This window comes from Phyllobates terribilis, unplaced genomic scaffold, assembly GCF_046119375.1.
Source record: "Phyllobates terribilis strain yellow unplaced genomic scaffold, ASM4611937v1 Scaffold_4__5_contigs__length_816908805, whole genome shotgun sequence".
Classification (NCBI taxonomy): Eukaryota; Metazoa; Chordata; class Amphibia; order Anura; family Dendrobatidae; genus Phyllobates; species Phyllobates terribilis.
Window position 1 is genome coordinate 473,046,137 of NW_027362764.1, and position 26,787 is coordinate 473,072,923.

Below are 26,787 nucleotides of genomic sequence, written 5' to 3' on the forward strand. Positions count from 1 at the left end.
TAATGATAGCCACTCGTTTTTCTTTACTTGGCTGCTTTTTCCTTGCCATAATACAAATTCTAACAGTCTATTCAGTAGGACTATCAGCTGTGTATCCACCAGACTTCTACACAACACAACTGATGGTCCCAACCCCATTTATAAGGCACCTGTCTATAATTTCACCTGTCAAGTGAAAACCATTTCTGGTGAATACCTCTTGAAGCTCATCAAGAGAATGCCAAAAGTGTGCAAAACAGTCATCAAAGCAAAATGTGGCTACTTTGAAGAGCCTAGAATATCAGACATATTTTCAGTTGTTTCACACGTTTTGTTAAGTATATAATTCCACATGTGTTAATTCATAGTTTTGATGCCTTCAGTGCGAATGTACAATTTTCATAGTCAGTAAAATACAGAAAAATCTTTAAATGAGAAGGTGTGTCCAAACTTTTGGTCTGTACTGTATGTCTGAAGCCCTGTATAATTGGATGCGGGTGTATGCACTGATTGGACCATAGACTGTAATAATGCAGTTGGAGTTCTTTTTTGTGTGACACAATTTTCGGCTGTATCTGCATTTTTTGAAGCTCCAAGATGGAGTTTACCACGTCTTAGAGCCCACCTAAAACAGGTGGATACAGCCAAAATGATGTCCGACAGAGCATACAGTGATTCAGTCTGCATCATGACAGTCAGTGTCCCTGTCAGCGCACACTCCTGCATCCCATTCTCCAAAGCTTCAGCTATAAGCCGCGACTGAGCATTGACGTGAGGGTAAAACGTAATATGAACGTAGCCTAAGATGTGCTGATTCAGCCCCTTGCATTCTAAAGTCCATTCATCCCAGCTGGAGACACATTGACTAGTTATTATAATTCTTGTTATGTATTTTCTGTGACTTAGAAAATGATACAGGACGTGATGCAGTGTCTGGTGAAGCTTATCCGGGGAGCTTTACTCCCAACCACTCTTAGTCAAGTCGATTTGTCAACTTATGGAGGTTGGGGACCGAAGGCTGACTTATCTGGACCTTGGTTAGCTCATGTTGTTCAGACTGTGAGGTAAGTGAGTATTCTGTTTATTATGCTAGCCTTTTCTCTCTAATGACCAGGCCTATTTAGGTCTTAATGATCAGGATTTTTTTTCCCAGTATTTCCGCAGCCATAAATAAATTAAACTGCAGACATTAAATAAATACATCTCTTGGACTCATGAGCGCTCTCACTCTTTAGCTAGACTCATAAAATGCAAATTTTATTATCAGAATTATAAAGTCATTTTTACATGGATTTTTAAAGCAAGTACACCAGTTTCATCCAGTCTCTGTATTCAATCTCTCTGCTTGCCCGACAGCTGTTGCTTGTACTGAGCAGTGTGAGAGCTCACTAAAAAGGAGGGGCAATGTCAGATCAGGCTAGGTGAGTGGTTCCTGAGATTGGACATACTAGTACATTTATCGGATCCCTGTGTTTGATACGGGCTCCAGAACCTGCATTATACCTAATAGACAGTGGCTGTAATACACCGCCAGCGTCTGACTAGCAGCAGCGAGTATAGCGGACCTCCACCCACTGCTGCTAATCCTTTAAATGCCAATGTCAATCTCTGACAGCGCCATTTACAGAGCATGGTCTGTGGGCACTCCATTCTACATGCCCATCAGCCCCCTACAACTTGATTGAGGGGTCCTGATGGGCTGCCATGGGAGCCGGGGCTGCTATGACTGTTCTCCTTTGAAGACCAGCATGTGGAGGACACCATGATTTTTACATTATAGTGCAATATTGTGGTATTGCAGTATTTAGTACAAGCGATCAGACAATCACAGGTTCAAGTTCTCGAAGTGGACTAAAAGATAAAGTAAAAAGAGATGTTTATAAAAAGTCAAATCACCCCTCTTCCTTTATCTACCGTGATAAAAAAAAATTAAATAATAAGCATATGTGGGATCTTTGCATTCGTAAAAAATCTGATCCTTAAAAATATAAAATTGATTAAACCGAAAGGGGAAAAAAAGTCCACCAGTCTGTTCAGGTTCAAAAGATCTACATCATGTATGCAGTGTGTACTGTAAAACTGGCGACAGGTTCACTTTAAGTCTTCAAGTTATTACAGTTAGGGAATGTGATGTGGATCATATGTGTAATATTATTTGCTTTTATGTATTATGGGCACAATTTATTTATTTACTCACTTATATAGTGCCATCATATTCCACAGCGCTTTACAGATGTCATCATTGTCCCCATTGGGGCTCACAATCTAGATTTAATATCAGTATGTCTTTGGAGTGTGAGAGGAAACCGGAGAATCCGGAAGAAACCCACACAAACACAGGGAGAACATACAAACTCCTTGCAGATGTCGTCCTTGGTGGGATTTGAACCCAGGACCCAACGCTGCAAGGCTGCAGTGCTAACCACTCAGCCACCGTGCTGTCCATAAAATATATTTTTTAAAACATTTTTTATACATTTTTGACTGACTTTTTTATTTTATTACATTGTAAGCCTTTAATAGGATTAAAAATATTGTAGCTCTCTATTGCAAACCTATAATGTATGCGCTAGTAAGTATGACACAGTCTGTTGCTAGGGCAACACTTAGCATGCCCTAATAGCAGGCTAACTGAGCGGGCAACCAAGAGGTCCATTCTAGGATACCTGTATTCTCTGCGATCTCATCATGGGGAAGCCTGATGACCTGTTCAAAAGAGAAGAATCCCCTTTAATCGTGCTGCAGTCATGGCCCCCAGTAATCAAAGGGTTAAACCATGGAATCGGAGGCAGCAATCTGCACTAAGAACCAAAGCTGTTAGTTTCAGCTCTTTCTTAGAGCAGAACAGCACGGGGAACTGCAAATCCCAATTACCTGCATCATCACCGCAGACGTTCAAGTTCACCATTTACTTTGCTAAATGGGCCATAGATGGAGAGAATTTGTTGGGGTGCGCTTCATGGGAGCGGGAGATCACGAGGTCATGCGAGTAGTTGTGCCTGCACAGTTTACAAGGGTCAGCACTGTCCATCATGGAAGAGGGGGACAGAGATATAGGAATAACAAGGGAGTGGGAAGGTGCACTGATCTGCTCGGACACACTAAGCATACCACACTGAAAGAGTAACCGCCAATTTAATTATTATTTGATAAATCAATAGTACATGTCAAAATAAGAAACTAATTTTTCTCATTAGAGAAATCTGCTTCACAGGTAAAATCTGTATTCAGTTAAGACTAGTGTTGAGCGATACCTTCCGATATCGGGAAATATCGGATCGGATTGGATCGGACCGATACCGAAAAAGTATCGGATATCGCCGATTCCGATACCGGAAACCAATGCAAGTCAATGGGACAGAAATATCGGAATGAAAATAAACCCTTTCTTTCCTTGTAGGTTAATTCTACATGAAGGAAAACAACTAAGAATAATGTAGAATGTATTGGGGGAGGTGGGGGAGACAATAAAGGCATAGAGGTTTAGCCCAATCAAATGGAATAGCAGGAATTAATATTTTTTTTAAGACGTTCTGAGTTACGGAAATATTGACTATGTTAAGTATTTTTATATTTTGTCAGATATTTATGTTTCACTACTTCCATGCTCTTCACCTTCTTTTTTACTTCTCCCACACTTTCTCCTTCATCATCCTCAGCATCTTTTTCATCCTCTTCTTCTTCACCTTCTTCATCTTCTTCTTCTTCACCTTCTTCATCTTCTTCTTCTTCACCTTCTTCGTATTATTCTTTTTTTTTTTTACATTCTTCATATTCTACTTCTTCATCTTCTTCATATTCTTCTTCTTCATCATATTCTTATTTGTGACAGGCATTCCTGTAGTTGTTATCTATAAAAGGTTGGACATTACACCTTTCGTTCTGCCCGTCACAAAAGATTTACAACAGGATTTGTCCGCGTTCAGTTTGGCCTGCAGCAGCAGGTCTTTTCCAGGGGCACCACGAGGAGGAACGGACTCACCCCCATACACTGCTTAGTCATCTTCTGCTTATAATTTAGATATTATCTTTTGCTCTGATTTTTAGTCTTATGCTTAATGTTCTTCCGCTTTTTGTTCTGCAGCTTCTTGTATTTCTGCTTCTTGGTTTTCTGTCTCTTCTTCTTCTGAATCTAGGTGCTTTTCTTCTCTTCTTTGTCCCCTTGGTCAACTTCTTCAGGGTCATCTTCTTGGTCTTCTTCGGGGTGGTCTTCAGGGTCGTCGTCTTCGGGGGTCCTCGTCTTCGGGGTCCTCGTCTTCTTCGGGTTGGTCTTCTGGGTCCTTGTCTTCGGGGTCCTCGTCTTCTTCGGGGTGGTCTTCAGGGTCCTCGTCTTCTTCGGGGTGGTCTTCAGGGTCCTCGTCTTCTTCGGGGTGGTCTTCAGGGTCCTCGTCTTCAGGGTCGTTGTCTTCAGGGTCCTCGTCAGGGAGATCCAGAGTGATTACCAAGAACCATTTCAAAAAGCTTGAACTTGGAAATGTAGCAGAAGGTACAAGAAAGCTGAGGAACTACCGAGAACCAGCTGACGGTACTGGAACCCGGATGGGTAGCAGAAGGTACAAGAGCCAATGGAACTGCCGAAGACCAGCTGACGGTACTGGAACTCGGTTACTAAGCAGGAGGTACCTGTGCCAGAAAGCACTACCAAGGACCAGCAGACGTTGGTGGAACTTGGATACCGAGAAGGAGGCACCTAATCCAAAGGCACTGCCGAGAACCAGCTGACAGTACTGGAACCCGGATGAGTAGCAGAAGGTACCCATGTAAAAAAAAGTTCAAGGCCGCGAGCCGGCCGCAGTTACCAAAACCCACAGTCCTACAGGGGGTGCTTGTCCTATTGGCACTATGGAACCAGCCTTCATTGCCAGATCCCGCAGCCCACATAGGAGTCACCTAAACTGCAGGCACCATAGAGTCGGCTAACCCGACCGCAACACGACAGGACAACGCATTGGAGGCAAAGTGACGTTGACACTACCCGGAAACAGCTGGCGTGCTGGAACCAGGCTGGGCAGGAGGGAGTACCCGTGCCAAAGACACTGCCGAGAACCAGCTGACGGTACTGGAACCCGGATGGGTAGTAGAAGGTACAAGAGCCAATGGAACTGCCGAAGACCAGCTGACGGTACTGGAACTCGGTTACTAAGCAGGAGGTACCTGTGCCAGAAAGCACTACCAAGGACCAGCAGACGTTGGTGGAACTTGGATACCGAGAAGGAGGCACCTAATCCAAAGGCACTGCCGAGAACCAGCTGACGGTACTGGAACCCGGATGGGTAGCAGCAGGTACCCATGTAAAAAAAAGTTCAAGGCCGTGAGCCGGCCGCAGTTACCAAAACCCACAGTCCTACAGGGGTTGCTTGTCCTATTGGCACTATGGAACCAGCCTTCATTGCCTGATCCCGCAGCCCATATAGGAGTCACCTAAATTGCAGGCACCATACAGTCGGCTAACCCGACCGCAACACGACAGGACAACGCATTGGAGGCAAAGTGACGTTGACACTACCCGGAAACAGCTGGCGTGCTGGAACCAGGCTGGGCAGGAGGGAGTACCCGTGCCAAAGTCACTGCCGAGAACCAGCTGACGGTACTGGAACCCGGATGGGTAGTAGAAGGTACAAGAGCAAATTGAACTACCGAGGACCAGCTGACGGTACTGGAACCCGGATGGGTAGCAGAAGGTACAAGAGCCAATGGAACTGCCGAAGACCAGCTGACAGTACTGGAACTCGGTTACTAAGCAGGAGGTACCTGTGCCAGAAAGCACTACCAAGAACCAGCAGACGTTGGTGGAACTTGGATACCGAGAAGGAGGCACCTAATCCAAAGGCACTGCCGAGAACCAGCTGACGGTACTGGAACCCGGATGGGTAGTAGAAGGTACAAGAGCAAATGGAACTACCGAGAACCAGCTGGCGGTGTTGGAGCTCAGGGATAATACTGAAAACAGAGGAGCCAGAGGTGTATTTGGAGGAGGTTTTAAATCAGTAGTACAGTGGATGTGGACAGAGCAGGAGAAATTGCCGTCCGCACAGGAGGGGAACAGCTGATGTTACTGAACCCCAATAACACGGCAGCAAGTGTTGACTGTGCAGACGGCACTTCCGAGCGCCAACTGGCGGTGTTGGAGCTCAGGGATAATACTGAAAACAGAGGAGCCAGAGGTGTAATTGGAGCAATTTTAAAATCTGTAGTAGTGAGAATGTGGACAGAGCAGGAGAAATTGCCGTCCGCACAGCAGGGGAACAGCTGATGTTACTGAAAACCAATGACACGGCAGCAAGTGTTGACTGTGCAGACGGCACTTCCGAGCGCCAACTGGCGGTGTTGGAGCTCAGGGATAATACTGAAAACAGAGGAGCCAGAGGTGTAATTGGAGCAACTTCAAAATCTGTAGTAGTGAGAATGTGGACAGAGCAGGAGAAATTGCCGTCCGCACAGCAGGGGAACAGCTGACGTTACTGAACCCCAATGACACGGCAGCAAGTGTTGACTGTGCAGACGGCACTTCCGAGCGCCAACTGGCGATGTTGGAGCTCAGGGATAATACTGAAAACAGAGGAGCCAGAGGTGTATTTGGAGGAGGTTTTAAATCAGTAGTACAGTGGATGTGGACAGAGCAGGAGAAATTGCCGTCCGCACAGCAGGGGAACAGCTGACGTTACTGAACCCCAATAACATGGCAGCAAGTGTTGACTGTGCAGACGGCACTTCCGAGCACCAACTGGCGGTGTTGGAGCTCAGGGATAATACTGAAAACAGAGGAGCCAGAGGTGTAATTGGAGCAACTTTAAAATCTGTAGTAGTGAGAATGTGGACAGAGCAGGAGAAATTGCCGTCCGCACAGCAGGGGAACAGTTGACGTTACTGAACCCCAATAACATGGCAGCAAGTGTTGACTGTGCAGATGGCACTTCCGAGCGCCAACTGGCGATGTTGGAGCTCAGGGATAATACTGAAAACAGAGGAGCCAGAGGTGTATTTGGAGGAGGTTTTAAATCAGTAGTACAGTGGATGTGAACAGAGCAGGAGAAATTGCCGTCCGCACAGCAGGGGAGCAGCTGACGTTACTGAACCCCAATAACATGGCAGCAAGTGTTGACTGTGCAGACGGCACTTCCGAGCGCCAACTGGCGATGTTGGAGCTCAGGGATAATACTGAAAACAGAGGAGCCAGAGGTGTATTTGGAGGAGGTTTTAAATCAGTAGTACAGTGGATGTGGACAGAGCAGGAGAAATTGCCGTCCGCACAGCAGGGGAACAGCTGACGTTACTGAACCCCAATAACATGGCAGCAAGTGTTGACTGTGCAGACGGCACTTCCGAGCGCCAACTGGCGGTGTTGGAGCTCAGGGATAATACTGAAAACAGAGGAGCCAGAGGTGTATTTGGAGGAGGTTTTAAATCAGTAGTACAGTGGATGTGGACAGAGCAGGAGAAAGTGCCGTCCGCACAGCAGGGGAACAGCTGACGTTACTGAACCCCAATAACATGGCAGCAAGTGTTGACTGTGCAGACGGCACTTCCGAGCGCCAACTGGCGGTGTTGGAGCTCAGGGATAATACTGAAAACAGAGGAGCCAGAGGTGTAATTGGAGCAACTTTAAAATCAGTAGTAGTGAGAATGTGGACAGAACAGGAGAAATTGCCGTCCGCACAGCAGGGGAACAGCTGACGTTACTGAACCCCAATAACACGGCAGCAAGTGTTGACTGTGCAGAGGGCACTTCCGAGCACCAACTGGCGGTGTTGGAGCTCAGGGATAATACTGAAAACAGAGGAGCCAGAGGTGTAATTGGAGCAACTTTAAAATCTGTAGTAGTGAGAATGTGGACAGAGCAGGAGAAATTGCCGTCCGCACAGCAGGGGAACAGCTGACGTTACTGAACCCCAATGACACGGCAGCAAGTGTTGACTGTGCAGACGGCACTTCCGATCGCCAACTGGCGGTGTTGGAGCTCAGGGATAATACTGAAAACAGAGGAGCCAGAGGTGTAATTGGAGCAACTTTAAAATCTGTAGTAGTGAGAATGTGGACAGAGCAGGAGAAATTGCCGTCCGCACAGCAGGGGAACAGTTGACGTTACTGAACCCCAATAACATGGCAGCAAGTGTTGACTGTGCAGACGGCACTTCCGAGCGCCAACTGGCGGTGTTGGAGCTCAGGGATAATACTGAAAACAGAGGAGCCAGAGGTGTATTTGGAGGAGGTTTTAAATCAGTAGTACAGTGGATGTGGACAGAGCAGGAGAAAGTGCCGTCCGCACAGCAGGGGAACAGCTGACGTTACTGAACCCCAATAACACGGCAGCAAGTGTTGACTGTGCAGACTGCACTTCCGAGCGCCAACTGGCGGTGTTGGAGCTCAGGGATAATACTGAAAACAGAGGAGCCAGAGGTGTAATTGGAGCAACTTTAAAATCAGTAGTAGTGAGAATGTGGACAGAGCAGGAGAAATTGCCGTCCGCACAGCAGGGGAACAGCTGACGTTACTGAACCCCAATGACATGGCAGCAAGTGTTGACTGTGCAGACTGCACTTCCGAGCGCCCACTGGCGGTGTTGGAGCTTAGGGATAATACTGAAAACAGAGGAGCCAGAGGTGTATTTGGAGGAGGTTTTAAATCAGTAGTACAGTGGATGTGGACAGAGCAGGAGAAATTGCCATCCGCACAGCAGGGGAACAGCTGACGTTACTGAACCCCAATAACACGGCAGCAAGTGTTGACTGTGCAGACGGCACTTCCGAGCGCCAACTGGCATGTTGGAGCTCAGGGATAATACTGAAAACAGAGGAGCCAGAGGTGTATTTGGAGGAGGTTTTAAATCAGTAGTACAGTGGATGTGGACAGAGCAGGAGAAATTGCCGTCCGCACAGCAGGGGAACAGCTGACGTTACTGAACCCCAATAACATGGCAGCAAGTGTTGACTGTGCAGACGGCACTTCCGAGCGCCAACTGGCGGTGTTGGAGCTCAGGGATAATACTGAAAACAGAGGAGCCAGAGGTGTATTTGGAGGAGGTTTTAAATCAGTAGTACAGTGGATGTGGACAGAGCAGGAGAAAGTGCCGTCCGCACAGCAGGGGAACAGCTGACGTTACTGAACCCCAATAACACGGCAGCAAGTGTTGACTGTGCAGACGGCACTTCCGAGCGCCAACTGGCGGTGTTGGAGCTCAGGGATAATACTGAAAACAGAGGAGCCAGAGGTGTAATTGGAGCAACTTTAAAATCAGTAGTAGTGAGAATGTGGACAGAGCAGGAGAAATTGCCATCCGCACAGCAGGGGAACAGCTGACGTTACTGAACCCCAATAACACGGCAGCAAGTGTTGACTGTGCAGACGGCACTTCCGAGCACCAACTGGCGGTGTTGGAGCTCAGGGATAATACTGAAAACAGAGGAGCCAGAGGTGTAATTGGAGCAACTTTAAAATCTGTAGTAGTGAGAATGTGGACAGAGCAGGAGAAATTGCCGTCCGCACAGCAATGGAACAGCTGACGTTACTGAACCCCAATGACATGGCAGCAAGTGTTGACTGTGCAGACGGCACTTCCGAGCACCAACTGGCGGTGTTGGAGCTCAGGGATAATACTGAAAACAGAGGAGCCAGAGGTGTATTTGGAGGAGGTTTTAAATCAGTAGTACAGTGGATGTGGACAGAGCAGGAGAAAGTGCCGTCCGCACAGCAGGGGAACAGCTGACGTTACTGAACCCCAATAACACGGCAGCAAGTGTTGACTGTGCAGACGGCACTTCCGAGCGCCAACTGGCGGTGTTGGAGCTCAGGGATAATACTGAAAACAGAGGAGCCAGAGGTGTAATTGGAGCAACTTTAAAATCAGTAGTAGTGAGAATGTGGACAGAGCAGGAGAAATTGCTGTCCGCACAGCAGGGGAACAGCTGACGTTACTGAACCCCAATGACATGGCAGCAAGTGTTGACTGTGCAGATGGCACTTCCGAGCGCCAACTGGCGATGTTGGAGCTCAGGGATAATACTGAAAACAGAGGAGCCAGAGGTGTAATTGGAGCAACTCTAAAATCTGTAGTACTGAGAATGTGGACAGAGCAGGAGAAATTGCCGTCCGCACAGCAGGGGAACAGCTGACGTTACTGAACCCCAATAACATGGCAGCAAGTGTTGACTGTGCAGACGGCACTTCCGAGCGCCAACTGGCGGTGTTGGAGCTCAGGGATAATACTGAAAACAGAGGAGCCAGAGGTGTATTTGGAGGAGGTTTTAAATCAGTAGTACAGTGGATGTGGACAGAGCAGGAGAAAGTGCCGTCCGCACAGCAGGGGAACAGCTGACGTTACTGAACCCCAATAACACGGCAGCAAGTGTTGACTGTGCAGACGGCACTTCCGAGCGCCAACTGGCGGTGTTGGAGCTCAGGGATAATACTGAAAACAGAGGAGCCAGAGGTGTAATTGGAGCAACTTTAAAATCAGTAGTAGTGAGAATGTGGACAGAGCAGGAGAAATTGCCGTCCGCACAGCAGGGGAACAGCTGACGTTACTGAACCCCAATAACATGGCAGCAAGTGTTGACTGTGCAGACGGCACTTCCGAGCGCCAACTGGCGGTGTTGGAGCTCAGGGATAATACTGAAAACAGAGGAGCCAGAGGTGTATTTGGAGGAGGTTTTAAATCAGTAGTACAGTGGATGTGGACAGAGCAGGAGAAAGTGCCGTCCGCACAGCAGGGGAACAGCTGACGTTGCTGAACCCCAATAACACGGCAGCAAGTGTTGACTGTGCAGACGGCACTTCCGAGCGCCAACTGGCGGTGTTGGAGCTCAGGGATAATACTGAAAACAGAGGAGCCAGAGGTGTAATTGGAGCAACTTTAAAATCAGTAGTAGTGAGAATGTGGACAGAGCAGGAGAAATTGCCGTCCGCACAGCAGGGGAACAGCTGACGTTACTGAACCCCAATAACACGGCAGCAAGTGTTGACTGTGCAGACGGCACTTCCGAGCACCAACTGGCGGTGTTGGAGCTCAGGGATAATACTGAAAACAGAGGAGCCAGAGGTGTAATTGGAGCAACTTTAAAATCTGTAGTAGTGAGAATGTGGACAGAGCAGGAGAAATTGCCGTCCGCACAGCAATGGAACAGCTGACGTTACTGAACCCCAATGACATGGCAGCAAGTGTTGACTGTGCAGACGGCACTTCCGAGCGCCAACTGGCGGTGTTGGAGCTCAGGGATAATACTAAAAACAGAGGAGCCAGAGGTGTATTTGGAGGAGGTTTTAAATCAGTAGTACAGTGGATGTGGACAGAGCAGGAGAAATTGCCGTCCGCACAGCAGGGGAACAGCTGACGTTACTGAACCCCAATAACATGGCAGCAAGTGTTGACTGTGCAGACGGCACTTCCGAGCGCCAACTGGCGGTGTTGGAGCTCAGGGATAATACTGAAAACAGAGGAGCCAGAGGTGTATTTGGAGGAGGTTTTAAATCAGTAGTACAGTGGATGTGGACAGAGCAGGAGAAAGTGCCGTCCACACAGCAGGGGAACAGCTGACGTTACTGAACCCCAATAACACGGCAGCAAGTGTTGACTGTGCAGACGGCACTTCCGAGCGCCAACTGGCGGTGTTGGAGCTCAGGGATAATACTGAAAACAGAGGAGCCAGAGGTGTAATTGGAGCAACTTTAAAATCAGTAGTAGTGAGAATGTGGACAGAGCAGGAGAAATTGCCGTCCGCACAGCAGGGGAACAGCTGACGTTACTGAACCCCAATAACACGGCAGTAAGTGTTGACTGTGCAGACGGCACTTCCGAGCACCAACTGGCGATGTTGGAGCTCAGGGATAATACTGAAAACAGAGGAGCCAGAGGTGTAATTGGAGCAACTCTAAAATCTGTAGTACTGAGAATGTGAACAGAGCAGGAGAAATTGCTGTCCGCACAGCAGGGGAACAGCTGACGTTACTGAACCCCAATGACATGGCAGCAAGTGTTGACTGTGCAGACGGCACTTCCGAGCGCCAACTGGCGGTGTTGGAGCTCAGGGATAATACTGAAAACAGAGGAGCCAGAGGTGTATTTGGAGGAGGTTTTAAATCAGTAGTACAGTGGATGTGGACAGAGCAGGAGAAATTGCCGTCCGCACAGCAGGGGAACAGCTGACGTTACTGAACCCCAATAACTTGGCAGCAAGTGTTGACTGTGCAGACGGCACTTCCGAGCGCCAACTGGCGGTGTTGGAGCTCAGGGATAATACTGAAAACAGAGGAGCCAGAGGTGTATTTGGAGGAGGTTTTAAATCAGTAGTAGTGAGAATGTGGACAGAGCAGGAGAAAGTGCCGTCCGCACAGCAGGGGAACAGCTGACGTTACTGAACCCCAATGACATGGCAGCAAGTGTTGACTGTGCAGACAGCACTTCCGAGCGCCAACTGGCGGTGTTGGAGCTCAGGGATAATACTGAAAACAGAGGAGCCAGAGGTGTAATTGGAGCAACTTTAAAATCTGTAGTAGTGAGAATGTGGACAGAGCAGGAGAAATTGCCGTCCGCACAGCCGGGGAACAGCTGACGTTACTGAACCCCAATGACACGGCAGCAAGTGTTGACTGTGCAGACGGCACTTCCGAGCGCCAACTGGCGGTGTTGGAGCTCAGGGATTACAGTTCAGGTGGTAGAAACATGAACAGAACAGGAGACCTGGATACTTTTGCCAACAATTATTTATTCTGGAAGAGGACTGGCAAATTCATGAGAGATCCAGGCCTTGTTCATTTTGAGAAAAGTAAGCCGGTCAACGTTATCGGAGGATAGTCGCATGCGACAGTCTGTTAGTACACCACCTGCGGCACTAAAGACGCGTTCCGATAATACACTAGCAGCAGGGCAAGCTAGCACCTCCAATGCATACTGACTTAGCTCTGGCCATGTATCTAGCTTACAGACCCAAAACTTGAAGGGAGAAGAGCCGTCTGGGAGTACACTAAGAGGGCAAGACATGTAGTCTGTCACCATCTGACGGAAACGTTGCCTCCTGCTGACTGGAGCCGTCTGTGATGGTGTAGACATTTGTGGCGGCGGGGACACAAAACTTTGCCACATTTCGGCCATACTGGTCTTGCCTTGTGCTGAGGCGCTGCTTCTGCTCCCTCTTTGTGCAGAGCTTCCTCCACTGCCTCGACGCACTGAGCTGCTTTGTAAAGCACTAGCAGCACTGCTCTCGGTTGGAATGGAGAACATGATGGAATGCACCAGTGCGTCTTGGTACTCCCGCATTTTACGCTCCCGGTTCAACGGTGTTATGAGGCTTTGTAAGTTGTCCCGGTAGCGAGGATCTAGGAGGGTGGACACCCAGTAATCAGCCGTGTTGAGAATGTGGGCGATGCGGCGGTCGTTTCTCAGGCACTGCAGCATGAAATCAACCATGTGCTGCAGACTGCCAACTGGCCAAGAAACGCTGTCCCCTGCTTGAGGCGTGATCTCTGCCTGCTCTGCATCACCCCACCCTCGCTCTAGATACTGACTACTAGAGCATTGTGTACCTCCCTCCTCTGGACAGATGTCTTCCTCATCCATTGACTCCTCCTCATCCTCCTCACAAAGTGTCCCCTGCCTAGGCCTTTGTGAGGAACCACGTTGCGCAGACTGTAGAGAAGCAGATGGCATTTGTGACTCCTCATCCTCCACCTCTTCCAAAACCTCGACCCTTAGTGCTTACAGTGTTTTTTCAAGCAGGCTGATAAGGGGGATAGTCATGCTGACTAGTGCATCATCTGCACTCGCCATCCGCGTGGAATAATCGAAGGCACGCAAAACGTGGCAAATGTCCTTCATAGAGGCCCACTCAGTGGTGGTGAAGTGTGAACGGCGCACACTGCGACTTGTTTGCGCCTGCTGCAGCTGGTACTCCATTACTGCTGCCTGCTGCTCACACAACCTCTCCAACATATGTAACGTTGAATTCCACCTGGTGGGTAGGTCACATATGATGCGATGTTCCGGAAGGTGTAATCGGCGCTGCAATGCGTGATCTTGCATTGCTGGAACGCCGCAAGTGAGCGCACTCTATGCGGACCTTGTGAAGCAGTGCATCAAGATCCGGATAGTCCCTCAAAAAACTCTGCACGACCAAGTTGAGCACATGTGCCAGACATGGGATGTGAGTGAGGTTGCCTAGGCCCAGAGCTGCCACCAGATTTCGGCCATTGTCACACACTACCATGCCTGGCTGGAGATTCGCTGGCACAAACCACACGTCGCTCTGCTGCTTGATGGCATTCCAGAGCTCCTGCGCTGTGTGGCTTCGATTCCCCAAAGAAATTAATTTTAAAACGGCCTGTTGATTTTTGGCCACGGCTGTGCTCATATTGGTCACCATAACAGGTAACCCGTTCACGGGTCGATGTGGAGGTAGACCGTGACGGCTCCTGCAGCGCTGATTCAGAGGAACTGGAGTATGAGGAGGAGTCAATGTGTACAGACTGGATTCCTGCAATCCTTGGAGTTGGCAGAACACGTACAGCGCCACTCTCAAGATCTGTACCCGGCTCCACAACATTTACCCAATGGGCAGTGAGGGAAAGGTATCGTCTCTGTCCATGCTTACTGGTCCACGCATCGGTGGTCAGGTGGACCTTGCTACTGACGGCGTTTTGTAGCGCATGTTTAATTTTTCCCTCCACATGATGTTGCAGGGCAGGGACGGCTTGCCTGCTGAAATAAAATCGGCTGGGCACGTTGTATTGTGGGACTGCCAATGCCATAAAGTTACGGAATGTGTCAGTCTCCACCAGCCTGAATGATAGCATTTCAAGGGCCAGTAGTTTATCAATGCCAGCATTCAGAGCCTGTGCTCGGGGGTGGTTTGCCGAGTATGGGCGCCTTTTCTACCATGCCTGTGCTAACGATGGCTGTAGACTGGCCTGGGAGTGTGAGGATGACTGGGAAAGTGGTGCTGTGGGTGGAATTACACTGTGTCTCTGTACAACAGTGCCAGAGATTCTTCCATGGCGATCCTGTGAGGAAGCCGAACCAGCTGTGTGTGAGCTGGAGGAAGAGGCTACAACACGAGCTGAAGAGGTGGTAGGTGGCGCTGTAGGTTGGCCTAGGTCTTCAGTGTGTTTTTGTAACTCCACCACGTGCTTGGTCCGCACATGTTTCCACATATTTGTGGTATTGAGGTTGCTGACACTTTTCCCTCTTTTCACCTTCTGATTACACAGCTTGCATTTGACAAAGCAAATGTCATCTGCAACTGTGTCAAAAAAGGACCAGGCACTGCAAGTCTTGGGAGCGCCCGCTTTGGATTTTGGAAGAGCCATGCTCCTAATGGGTGCCGAAGTGGAGGCTACAGGCAACCAAGTCTGCCCCCTCCCTCTCCCTCCTTTTTGGGCTGTTCGGGGAATCTCTTCCTCAGAGCTGCTCCCACCACCTTTCTGTCCCTCACGCCATGATGGGTCAAGGACCTCATCATCTACACCACCCTCTTCAAACAACTGCTTCTCCTGGGTAGTCTCGACAGCACAGTACGCACCAGAAAGTGGCACCTGAGTCTCATCATCAGATGCGTACTGAGGTGTGCTGCTGACCATAGACACTGGCCCACCCGCCTCTTCAGATTCAGAGAGACAAAACTGTTGCGCATCACTGCATACTACCTCTTCTTCAAATTCTCGAATTCTGCTTGGCTGGCCCCCTCTTTCCAAGCCAAGAGATTCAGAGAACAGAAGTAGAGATGGCTCCTGTCCAGGGCTCTCTGACTGCCTGGGCAGTTTGGCAGGTGGTGAAGAGACAGATGGGTGCTCTTCAGTGCTCAGGACCTGAGAGGATCTGGAACTTATTGAAGTCGATGCGTTAGCTGCCATCCATCCGACAACGGCTTCAATTTGGTCCTCCCGCAGCAGTGGGGTACGGCTAGCTCCTACAAAACTGCGCATAAAGGACTGTTCCCTGGTAAAACTGGGGGATGCTGAGTCACTGGTGCCCGCAGCAGGCACAGAATCCCCACGTCCTCTCCCTGCAGGCACAGAATCCTCACGTCCTCTCCCTGCAGAAACTCCACGCCCACAACCACATGCCTTACTCCCTGCCTTCTTCATCTTGGTAGAAAAGTACTAAGGGCTTAGTGTGCTTATTCCTGAACAGCTGCTAACAGGTATAAGAAGCACTAATTTTATAAAGTGTGGACTAGACTTTAATATGAGCTAATGTGGCCTACACAACTGTAAAGTGGAGTGTTTGGTGAACTTTATTTAGGTTTTTTTTGTCACAAAAAGACACTGGATGTGCCTAAAGATGTAATAACGATAGTATCACAAACTTTTTGTAGCTATTACAATGTAGGAAGGTAACCTACAATGCAATAGATGAGGCTGCAAAAAATAGGCTAATACTAATCTGGCTGGGGCTGCAGGGCCCAATGCTGCAGAAAGGCTCCTCTAACTACTCCTATATAGTGTGTTTGGAACCAATTTAGCTGAATACGGATGGAACCACCACACTAATAGGAGAAATCAGGAAAAATTATGAATTGGCAAAAAAGGACAATGTATGAGGCAGTGACACACACTGAGTGCACTACAACCAGACGTGGCTGAAGCACACACTACAGCGTGAGCTGCACTCACACACCAGACCTTGCAGACAGCGGTGAACAGTACAGATGCAGAGCACTGCACTAGCGCTGCAAGACCAAAAAAATTTCTCTATCTACTCCTATATAGTGTGTTTGGAACCAATTTAGCTGAATACGGATGGAACCACCACACTAATAGGAGATATCAGGAAAAATTATGAATTGGCAAAAAAGGACAATGTATGAGGCAGTCACACACACTGAGTGCACTATAACCAGACGTGGCTGAAGCACACACTACAGGGTGAGCTGCACTCACACACAGAGACCTTGCAGACAGCGGTGAACAGCACAGAGAACTGTGCACTAGCACTGCAAGGCACAGCGATTTATAAAGTAACTTGGGTAAAGCAGAATAGAGCAAATAGGTAGCTAAAACTGTCCCTCAGAACAACAGCATCCTATCCCTAACTGAATTCACAGCAGAGTGAGCTCAAAATGGCGGCGGCGGCTTTTATAGTGCATCATGACATCATTTCAGCAGCCAATCACAGCCATGCCATTAGTTAAGATGCCTACATGCCTTACAGGATGTGCCCACACTTCTTAGGATCCTCATTGGCTGAATAAAATGAAAATGGCTCATTGCATTATGGGAACTTCCGATTCCGGTATACGATATTGCAAAAGTATCGGAATTCCGATACCGCGAATATCGGCCGATACCCGATATTTCAGTATCGGAATGCTCAACACTAGTTAAGACAGATTGCTATATATCTGAGATAGGAGATGGCAGCTGCTACTGATGAAATTCTATGCAGACAGGAGAGGGATGAGCTCTGCTTTTACTCCTCCCTTCTCCTCGTCCCTCTCCGCCATATAGGAAATGACAGTTGCTACTGATTGCAAAGAATCTTATCCGTAGCAACTGTCATCTCCTTGGGGAGGAGAGGGAGGAGGAGCTGTAGGTAGGGATCCTCCTTCCTCCTTATTCTCCCCACTACATAGAAGATGACCGTTGCTACTGATAACATTCTGTGTCAGTCATTTTAAAATTTGTCGTCACTAAATATAGATTTTACCTGAGAATTTTGAGAATGACTGATCAGTCCAGGAGGAGAAAGAAGGAGATTTCTCTAATAAGATGTATTACAAAGTTACTTATTTTCACGTGTACTATTTATTTATGTAATAAAATGTAAAACGACGGTTACTCATTTAAGGCTGTGATCTGTTAGTTCTCTACCACTGGCCAAAAGCTTTAAAAGTAGAATAATATCACCAAGAAAATTAGTTTTGCATAACTAAATCCATGTAAGGATATGTGCATACGGTCAGGTGCCGCCCACGGCCTCGACACTGAGGAATAGCTGCACGGCTTCCGCTCATTATGCAAATGAGCGGCGCCATATTTTTTTTTTTCACATGTGGACTTTTCTCATAGAGGTTAGTCTATGGGGAAAATCCACATGCGGACCCGCAGGAGAAATTAGCATGCTGTGGGTCTGAAAGACACTCCCCGCATGTCAGTTTCCGCAGGTGCACGGAGATGCATAGTGGACATGGGATTTCTAGAAATCCATCCACTATGCTGTAACATCTGGACGCTGCAGGTTTGACGCTGCATAACACGCAGTGTCAAACCCGCAGCAGCTCCGGATCGTGGGCACATACCCTGAAAGGGAAATGTCAAATAGCATTGGCTGGAATGAATAAAGATGGACAGAAATCTCAGAGCATCACCTTTTGTGGTAGGCAGGCGGATAGCTGTCTCTTGTTCATTATTTCCGAGTATTTAACAGTTGTTTTTTTTCATGAATCAGCAATACACGTTAAAATAAGCAACTTTGTGATATATCTCATGAGAGAAATCAGCTTTTTCCGCCTGATCTGATCTTTCACTCAATTCATTGGTAAAAGCAGTAAAAGCAGTATTGAGTGAACACCAATTTTCCTATTTCTGAGATAGGATATGACAGTTGGTGCTTGTAAAATTCTATGGAGGGAGGAGCTAGAGGCAGACCCAGACATTCTGCTGCAAGTTCTCCTGAGAAGACTGTTGCAGTTCATAGAACATTATGAGCAACTTTGGTGAAAGTGCTTACCGCTCCTGAGGTTGTGGTCAGACTCGGCTATAAGATGCCCAGTGCACCTTATATAGCTAGTCCATGGCTGCACCGATTCTAAGAAATGGTCATCTTGCACTTGGGGGTAAAAGTGTCATTCAGGGTGTGGGAAAGATTTAGTGCAACACAGAGGGAAGAGGGAAAGGGAGCCCAGATACTAGGGAAAGGGGGGAGTGGAGACCTCCTAGTCTGGTCTAGTGTCACCCTGTTTCAACTACCATCCCTATATTGTCTCTTCACCAATCGCCGCACGCATGCCTCGTTTGACTTTCCCTGGCGTATGGCTAAGGCTAGGGAAGGGAGGAGATGAGCACTAGTCGATCTCCACTAAACTCTATAGACAACAAGGGTGCACAAACGGGGGGATTGCTTAGCTTTAGACGACTCCAGCCAAATGTGCACACAGCCTCAAGCTCCATAGAGTACTGCTTTTGCTAAAGCCTCACAAGTAGTAATGAATATCGCAGGCACCTCCCTCTTAGACACACCAGATATTTCAGGCCAGGGAGCTAATTAGCCAGAGGGAGGTAGCCGCTAAGCCAAACGTAGAGATCTCCTGCAACCAACTGCAGGACGACTGTCTGTCACCTCTGACACACTCGTGACAAAAAGTTTCAAATACTTTATTTAAATCTTCTTAAAAAACACATTTTAGCAGCAAATCCTAAGCCCCCTAACATATTCTCATTAAGCACGGTGAATAGTAAACTACAAGCAGGTCATCTAGACAAATGTATATGTAAAGGTAAATCTACAAGAAAAAGTTATTTCAAAACACTTTCCAAGTCTTTATCTTCATTTAGCATAATGTATGTGACTCACAATGATGTATATCAGCCAAAAAAAACACAAGGTAAATGCATAAAAAGAAAAAAATCGAATACCCAACTTTAAGACCCAGAAGCTTTCCTATTATAAAACCTTTGAGCACCAGCTATTATCTTCTTTGTCAGTAATGGGAAAATCTGTAGACGCAGAAGGCAGCTTTTACCCATGAATTGAAAATATTTAGGATGAATGATCAGTCCAAGAGGAAGAAGCTGATGACTCTAAGATATATTACAAAGTTTCTTATTTTGACATGTGCTATTGATATATGAAATCAAAATTACTAAATTAAAATGATGTTCACTCTTTAAATATAGATAAATGTTATATTTTGTATATATTTGTGTACATATTACCCATAAATATATTAATTATTTTCTCAATCATTTATGTGTTGGTATGTGTAGGCATACGTATGAATCGCTCACTGCTCTTGAGATCCCCAATGATATCCTGCAGTCTATACAAGACCTCATATTGGAACTGAGAGAGACATGTGTCAAGGTCACCTTGCAGCATACCGCCGAAGGTACATGTGCACCCTCCATATTTTAGTATTTTCATTCTGTAAGTTATATATTTTTTTAACTGCTGGATTAAATGTAGTCCTAGTATTGTGAGGATCTTTTATAGATACCGTATATTCCGGCGTATAAGACGACTTTTGAAGACTGAAAAATCTTCTGTCTAGTCTGGGGTCGTCTTATACGCCGGTAATGCTTTTAAACTTTCAGAAATTGACATGCGGGGATACTCTGGGGGTGTTAATAAGCTGCCGTGGCCGTATCCCTGCCATGTCGGAGTTAATTTAAGGTGGAGGGAGTTAAAATACGGCGGCGGTAGGTCCAGACAGTCAGCGCTTCTGTGCTGAAACGGACACATCGCTGCGTATTCCCAGCTCCGGACACAGCGCAGGGCTTCTGTGCCGACAGCTTTCACTTGTCACAGAAGCGCTGCGCTGTGTCCGGAGCTGGGAAGTTCGCATCGCTTCTGTGACAATATATGAAAAGCCGGCAATTCAGCAGCGGCATAAGCCGGCACCCGACAATTTAGAATAGAAAGAATAGAGCATCACACATAGATTAGATAGATAGAAACATGTCAGTCACATATATATGAAGTACAGTGACAGTGTTGCTTACTGTACTTGTCATTTAGTGTAAAGGATTTATTAAAACAAATAATAGTGTTTTCATGCACCGTCTCTTTAAAAAAGCCGGCCGGCAATTCAGCATCTGTACCCGACAATTTATAACAGAAAGAATAGAGAATCATACATAGATTAGATAGATAGAAACATGTCAGCCACATATATATGAAGTACAGTGATAGTGTTGGTTACTGTACTTGTCATTTAGTATTAAAATAAAGGATTTATTATTAAAAAAATTGGCGTGGGGTTCCCCTTAATTTTAGGCTCTAGCGGAGGTTAAGCAGACGGCTGGGGCAGATGTTTGAAGCCTGGGAAGGGGGTAATACCCACGGAGCTTCCCAGGCTACTAATATCAGCCCCCAGCTGAATACCTAGTCTTTACTAGCTATTAAAATGGGGGACCCCCCAAAAAAAATGACGTGGGGTCCCCCCTAATTTAATAGCTAGCAAAGGCTAGGCAGACAGCTGGGGGCTGATATTAATAGCCCAGGAAGGGAGCCATGAATATTGGCCCCCTCCCAGGCTAGAAACACCAGCCGTCAGCCGCCCCAGAAATGGCGCATTCATAGGATGCGCCAATTCTGGCACTTAGCCTCGCTCTTCCACGCTGCCCTGTAGCGGTGGCAGTGGGGTAATAGGGTTGGGGTTGATGTCAGCTTATAATGCCAGCTGACATCAAGCCCAGGTTAGTAATGGAGAGGCGTCTATAAGACACCCCCATTACTAACCCCATAGTCAAAGTTAAAAAAAACACAAACACCCAGAATAAAGTCCTTTAATTGAAATAAAGACACAATTCTTTATTGTTCTAAATTAAACCATACTTACCATCACGCCCATTCCAGCTGAAGCCAACGATCTCCTGCAATAAAAGAAAAATAATAAACCAACCTCATCCTTACCTCTCCATGGTTCCCAGGACAGCTTCAGCTCTGCTACATCGAGATGACAGGCTGGACCGCAGCAGAACGCCGCCATCCAGCCTGTCATCCCGCAGACACTGAGAAGCGCAGGCATGCTTGCGCTCCTCAGTGTCTCGCTGTGACGGCATCCAGATGAGCCGACAATGAACTCAGCTCACCTCATGGACGTCCGTCACTGACAGCGTGGGAAACTTCTACTGCGCATGCGGGGAGCAGGAGAATTTTCCCACGCTGTCAGTGACGTGCATGAGGTGAGCCGAGTTCATTGGACATGATCTCGGCTCATCTGGATGCCGTCACAGTCAGACACTGAGGAGCACAAGCAAGCCTGCGCTTCTCAGTGTCTGCCGCATGGCAAGCTGAACGGCAGCGTTCTGCTGCGGTGCAGCCTGTCATGTGAATGTAGCAGAGCTGGACCGGTCCTGGGAACCATGGAAAGGTAAGGATGAGGTTGCTTTATTATTTTACTTTTATTGCAGGAGATCGTTGGCTTCAGCTGGAATGGGCGTGATGGTAAGTATGGTTTAATTTAGAACATTAAAAAATTGTGTCTTTATTTCAATTAAAGGACTTTATTCTGGGTGTTGTGTTTTTTTTAATTACTTTACTAGAAATTCATGGTGGTCATGTCTAATATTGGCGTGACCCCATGAATTTCGGGCTTAGGGCCAGCTGATAATGCCAAGCTGGCCCTAACCCCTTTATTACCCAGTGAGCCACCGCACCAGGGCCCTGGATGAGTTGGGTACAGCGCCAGAAGATGGCGCTTCTATGAACGCGCCATTTTCCGGGGTGGCTGCGGACTGCAATTTGCAGCGGGAGGGGCCCAGAAAGCTTGGGCCTCCCTGCGCTGCAGATTCCAGCCCCCAGCTGCCTAGTTGTACCTGGCTGGACACAAAAATAGGGCGAAGCCCCACGTCTTTTTTTTTTAATTATTTCATGAAATAATTAAAAAAAAAAAGGGCTTCCCTATATTGTTGTGTCCGGCCAGGTACAAATAGGCAGCTGGTGGTTGGGGGCAGCCCGTTCCTGCCTGCTGTACTTGGCTGGACACAAAAATATGGCGAAGCCCACGTCAACATTTTTGGGAAAAATTAATTACAAAATTAATAATAATTTAGGGACTGCATCTTTATTAACCCCTCAATTGTCATTTATTGTTAAAATAAAGGATTTTTTAAAAAGAAAATTGGCGTGGGATCCACCATCATTATAGTCTCTAGCGGAGGTTAAGCAGACGGCTGGGGCAGATGTTTGAAGCCTGGGAAGGGGGTAAAACCCACGGAGCTTCCCAGGCTACTAATATCAGCCCCCAGCTGAATACCTAGCCTTTACTAGCTATTAGAATGGGGGACCCCCCCAAAAAATGACGTGGGGTCCCCCCTATTTTAATATGTTTATGAGTGACAGTTTTCCTGCTATATACCTGCATGTCATAAGAATTTAAATTAAAAAAGGACCATGTTAAATTCAAATCTGTTTTTTTTTAATTTTTACCGGTGTTTGGTATGCGTTGGAAAAGGGGTAGTCTTATACGGTGAATATATCCTAAACTCTATATTTTAACAGGAAAGTAGGGGGGTCGTCTTATACACCAGGTCGTCTTATACGCCGGAATATACGGTACTTTAAATTATAGTACTGACCTAAGAAGAGGCTTATAAAGCACTGTCACTTATTCTAGGGGGGGCTGCATTATTTATTTCTTTTTTTTTAGCTTATTAGACATCTAATCTTTTACTGTAGTAAAATAATCTAAAATTATATAAATTGTCCCTCGATAGGTTACAAATGATGCGTCAACCATGGAAAAACATTCTACCCAAACTACATGTGCTGCTTTTACTTACATTTCTGTATTTTGAGATGGCTTGGCCAACAATGAATATTCACATGCAGCTGTTTCAAAATAAAGAGGACCTGTCACCAAGTCAAAAGTGACCAGTTTGTGCTCTTATTTTATTCCTGCTCCTCCCCTGAGTATTCAGTTTTTTGTTTATTTCTTTAGCATTCATCATAGTTTCAGAGATATGGGTTTTTTATTTAGGGCTAATTTTTTAGATTTTTCTGATCTGTACCGAGGGGTACCTATGGCTCACAGGATAATAACGGAGAGTTGCTTAAAGGCCCAAAATATCTGGAATCATATGATGGATTTAAAGGGAACCTGTCACCATGAGAGGGCAGTCCAGTCTTCAGGCACCACGTTATGGACAGGAGGAATGGAGTAGATTGATATAATGTTTTGTAAGAAAAATTCAGTATAACCTGTGTTTTAATCATTTAAAGGGAACCTGACACCAGGTTTTTGCCATGTGAGGTAAGGCCACCACCTTTCAGCCTGATATATACAGCATTTTATAATGCTGTATATATGCCCCCAATCCGGCCTGCAAGACAAGAAAAAGACCTTTTATTATATTCACTTACAGGGTGGTCCAGTCTGATAAGAGTCGCTGTTCTTGGTCCGGTGACTTCTCTCATCTTGTGATCGCCGTCCTCCTGCACTGCTTCGTTTGGATGATGTGCCCTACGTCATCCACACATTGTCCTCCATCACGCTCCTGCGCAGGCTCGCTTCTTTTTGCCCTGTCGAGGCCAGAACAAAGTACTGCAGTGCGCATGCTCAGGAAAAGGCCAAAGATCGCTGGCGCATGCGCACTGTAGTGCTTAGCAGGGCATAGAGAAGTACACCTGCTCAGGAGCACGATGCTGGACACTGTGTGGATTGACATAGGACGATTCATCCACACGAAGCAGAGAAGGAGGACGGCATTACAAGAAGAGAGGGGGCGCCGGATCCAGACCAGAAGCCCATCGAATCGGACCGCCCCGGCCCGTATGTGAGTATAATAATAGCCCTAATATACAACATTCTCATATCCTAATATGCTGAATATACGAAAGAACTTACTGGTACTGGCAAACCTGGTGAAAGGTTCCCTTTAATCCTCTGCTCTTTCTGGGACTTTGAGTCCAGTGGACGGTCCTATCAGTGACTGACAGCTGTCTTTGTATAAGTGTGCATATAGAGATAACTGTCAATCACTGAGAGGAACCGCCCACTGGACCAAAAATCACAGAAAGTGCAGAGGTTAAATGAGTAAATCACGTATTATACTGAATCTTTCTTACAAAACTTATCAATCGACTCTGCTCCTTGTGCTCTGTAATATGGTGCCTGCAGATTGAATTGCATTTTCATTGTGACAGTTTCCCTTTAAACAAAAAAATGAAAACTGTAATACTTAGTGGAGCAGTGGGAATAAAATAGTACCAAAAACTGTACCCTTTTGATCTGTTGACAGGTCCTCTTTAAGCAATTATGCAGTTCTTGGGTGAAGCCGTTATTCCTTCACCCAATAGCATGTTTTTTAAAAAGAAAATGAATTTGTTTTATGTTAATTACTGATTAGAAATGTTAAATGGCTAAATAATTGCTTTTTTCAGAGGTGAAGAAATTGGCTGACAAAGAAGACTGGGTGGTTGACAATGAGGGTCTAACATCTTTGGTAAGTTTAGATCTAATTGTTGTGCATGTCCAATAGGAGGTCATACGCAATACGCTCTGTCCTCTAGTTCTCCCAAATGACATTTATGATTATGACATACCCCAAGTATGGGTGATAAATGTGTGATCGCTGGGATGGATCCCATACTGATTTTACCTCCCATTTCTCCACACTGTGATGAAGGATTATACATGCCACTTCATTCAATTTCCAATAGCAGTTTAACAATGGAGGCTTGGAGCCCTGTTTAATAGAGTACTGGCGGTCCTAATTTTCATCTATCCTGTAAAGCTTCCCCAACCCACACTAGGAAAGCTGAATATCCAGCATTTATATCCTTCAAATGAACCACACTCTATAAAGGGGTTGTCCTGTCCAAATCAGTAAGTCTGCAGTCACTCTGTGCAACTGCAGACTTATGAATCCCCCCAGCGCATGCACTGTGTAGGGATTCACCGGTTTCTGAGCCAGGACCGGAGGGTATGTATGCGTTATACATATTCCCGGCCAGAGCCTGTCTAGTGGACTCAGCCTTGCCCCATGCGCTTGTATAGAGCGAGGCCACGGCGGTCCAGTGGGTGTGGCTGACTAGAGTGGGCAGCCTTGCACCATACAAGTATATGGAGCGACGCCACACCCATTAGAAAAGACCTGGTCGGGAGTATGTATAATGCTTACATACCTTCTGGTCCCTGGTTAGAAACTGGTGAATTCCCGCTGCGAACAGTGTGCGATTCGAACAACCCCTTTAAAGAATAATGCTTTCAGTAATTCCATGAATGTGGGGATACCTTATAGAGCTTCAGTATCACAGGCCATTGCCACAGTGCATCCTGTCTCAGTGGCGACTTTGTAGGACCAGCCTTTGTCGGTTTCACACATTATTGAATATATGTGCTATACGGTGATTTTGCTGATAGATCTCGGACCCATTTCTATAAGTATGCTTTTTCATATGACCACATAAAAAATGGAGACATGTCCTTCTCTGATCAGTGTTGTGGGTCAAACTTGCCATAAAAAAAAAAAAAAAAAAATGCATAGCACACGGATATCAATCATATGCTGTCTGTATTTTTCCTGTTTATTGGGTAGAAGAAACTAAGAATTTTTAAGAATTTCTAAGAATTTTCCACGAGAAAAACAGATGTAAAAATTATTGTAAAAACTGACATAGCGACCAAAGTTGGATCCAGCGCATTGAAACAAACAGGAACCATTACTCACTTATCAGAGAGAAACTGATGTGTGAAAGCAGCCTAACAATGTACAGATTATTTTTCTAATAAGGTAATTTTTGTATCTTTTACCATTTTATAGCCATCACAGTTTGAGCAGAGTATTACCCAGGCACTGCAGTCACTGAAAGGCGTCCTAGAATGTAAACCTGCTGAAGCTAATGTACGTATTCCAGTTCATGAGGGTTCTCTTGTGTTGTAATACTGTTTACTTGTATCTTCTCACTACCACAAATGGGTAATCCATTAAATTGTTTTCTATTATTTGTTAACCTTTTACATGCTTATTGGTAATTATAAAATCTGCTACAACACTTGCACTTCCCTCTAGAGCAGGGATGTCAAACTCAAATACACAGAGGGCCAAAATTAAAAGATTGGACAAAGTCGCGGGCCAACCTTGATATTTATAAAAAAAAAGATGTCTACAATTGAGAGAGTTTTTCCTTATCATCAAATATAATTATGAAACTTTTCA

At 46.4% G+C, this 26,787-nt stretch overlaps 1 protein-coding gene across 1 annotated transcript in view; it reads left to right on the forward strand.

Annotated features, from left to right (window-relative positions):
* Window positions 1–26,787, forward strand: part of EXOC2 (exocyst complex component 2) — a 227,716-nt gene that overhangs the window by 145,164 nt on the left and 55,765 nt on the right. Inside the window, exons 14-17 of the mRNA XM_073678693.1 lie at window positions 886–1,043; window positions 19,891–20,012; window positions 25,010–25,071; window positions 26,392–26,472. Of these exons, the coding sequence (XP_073534794.1) occupies window positions 886–1,043; window positions 19,891–20,012; window positions 25,010–25,071; window positions 26,392–26,472 (423 nt within the window). The remainder of the gene's footprint in view (window positions 1–885; window positions 1,044–19,890; window positions 20,013–25,009; window positions 25,072–26,391; window positions 26,473–26,787) is intronic.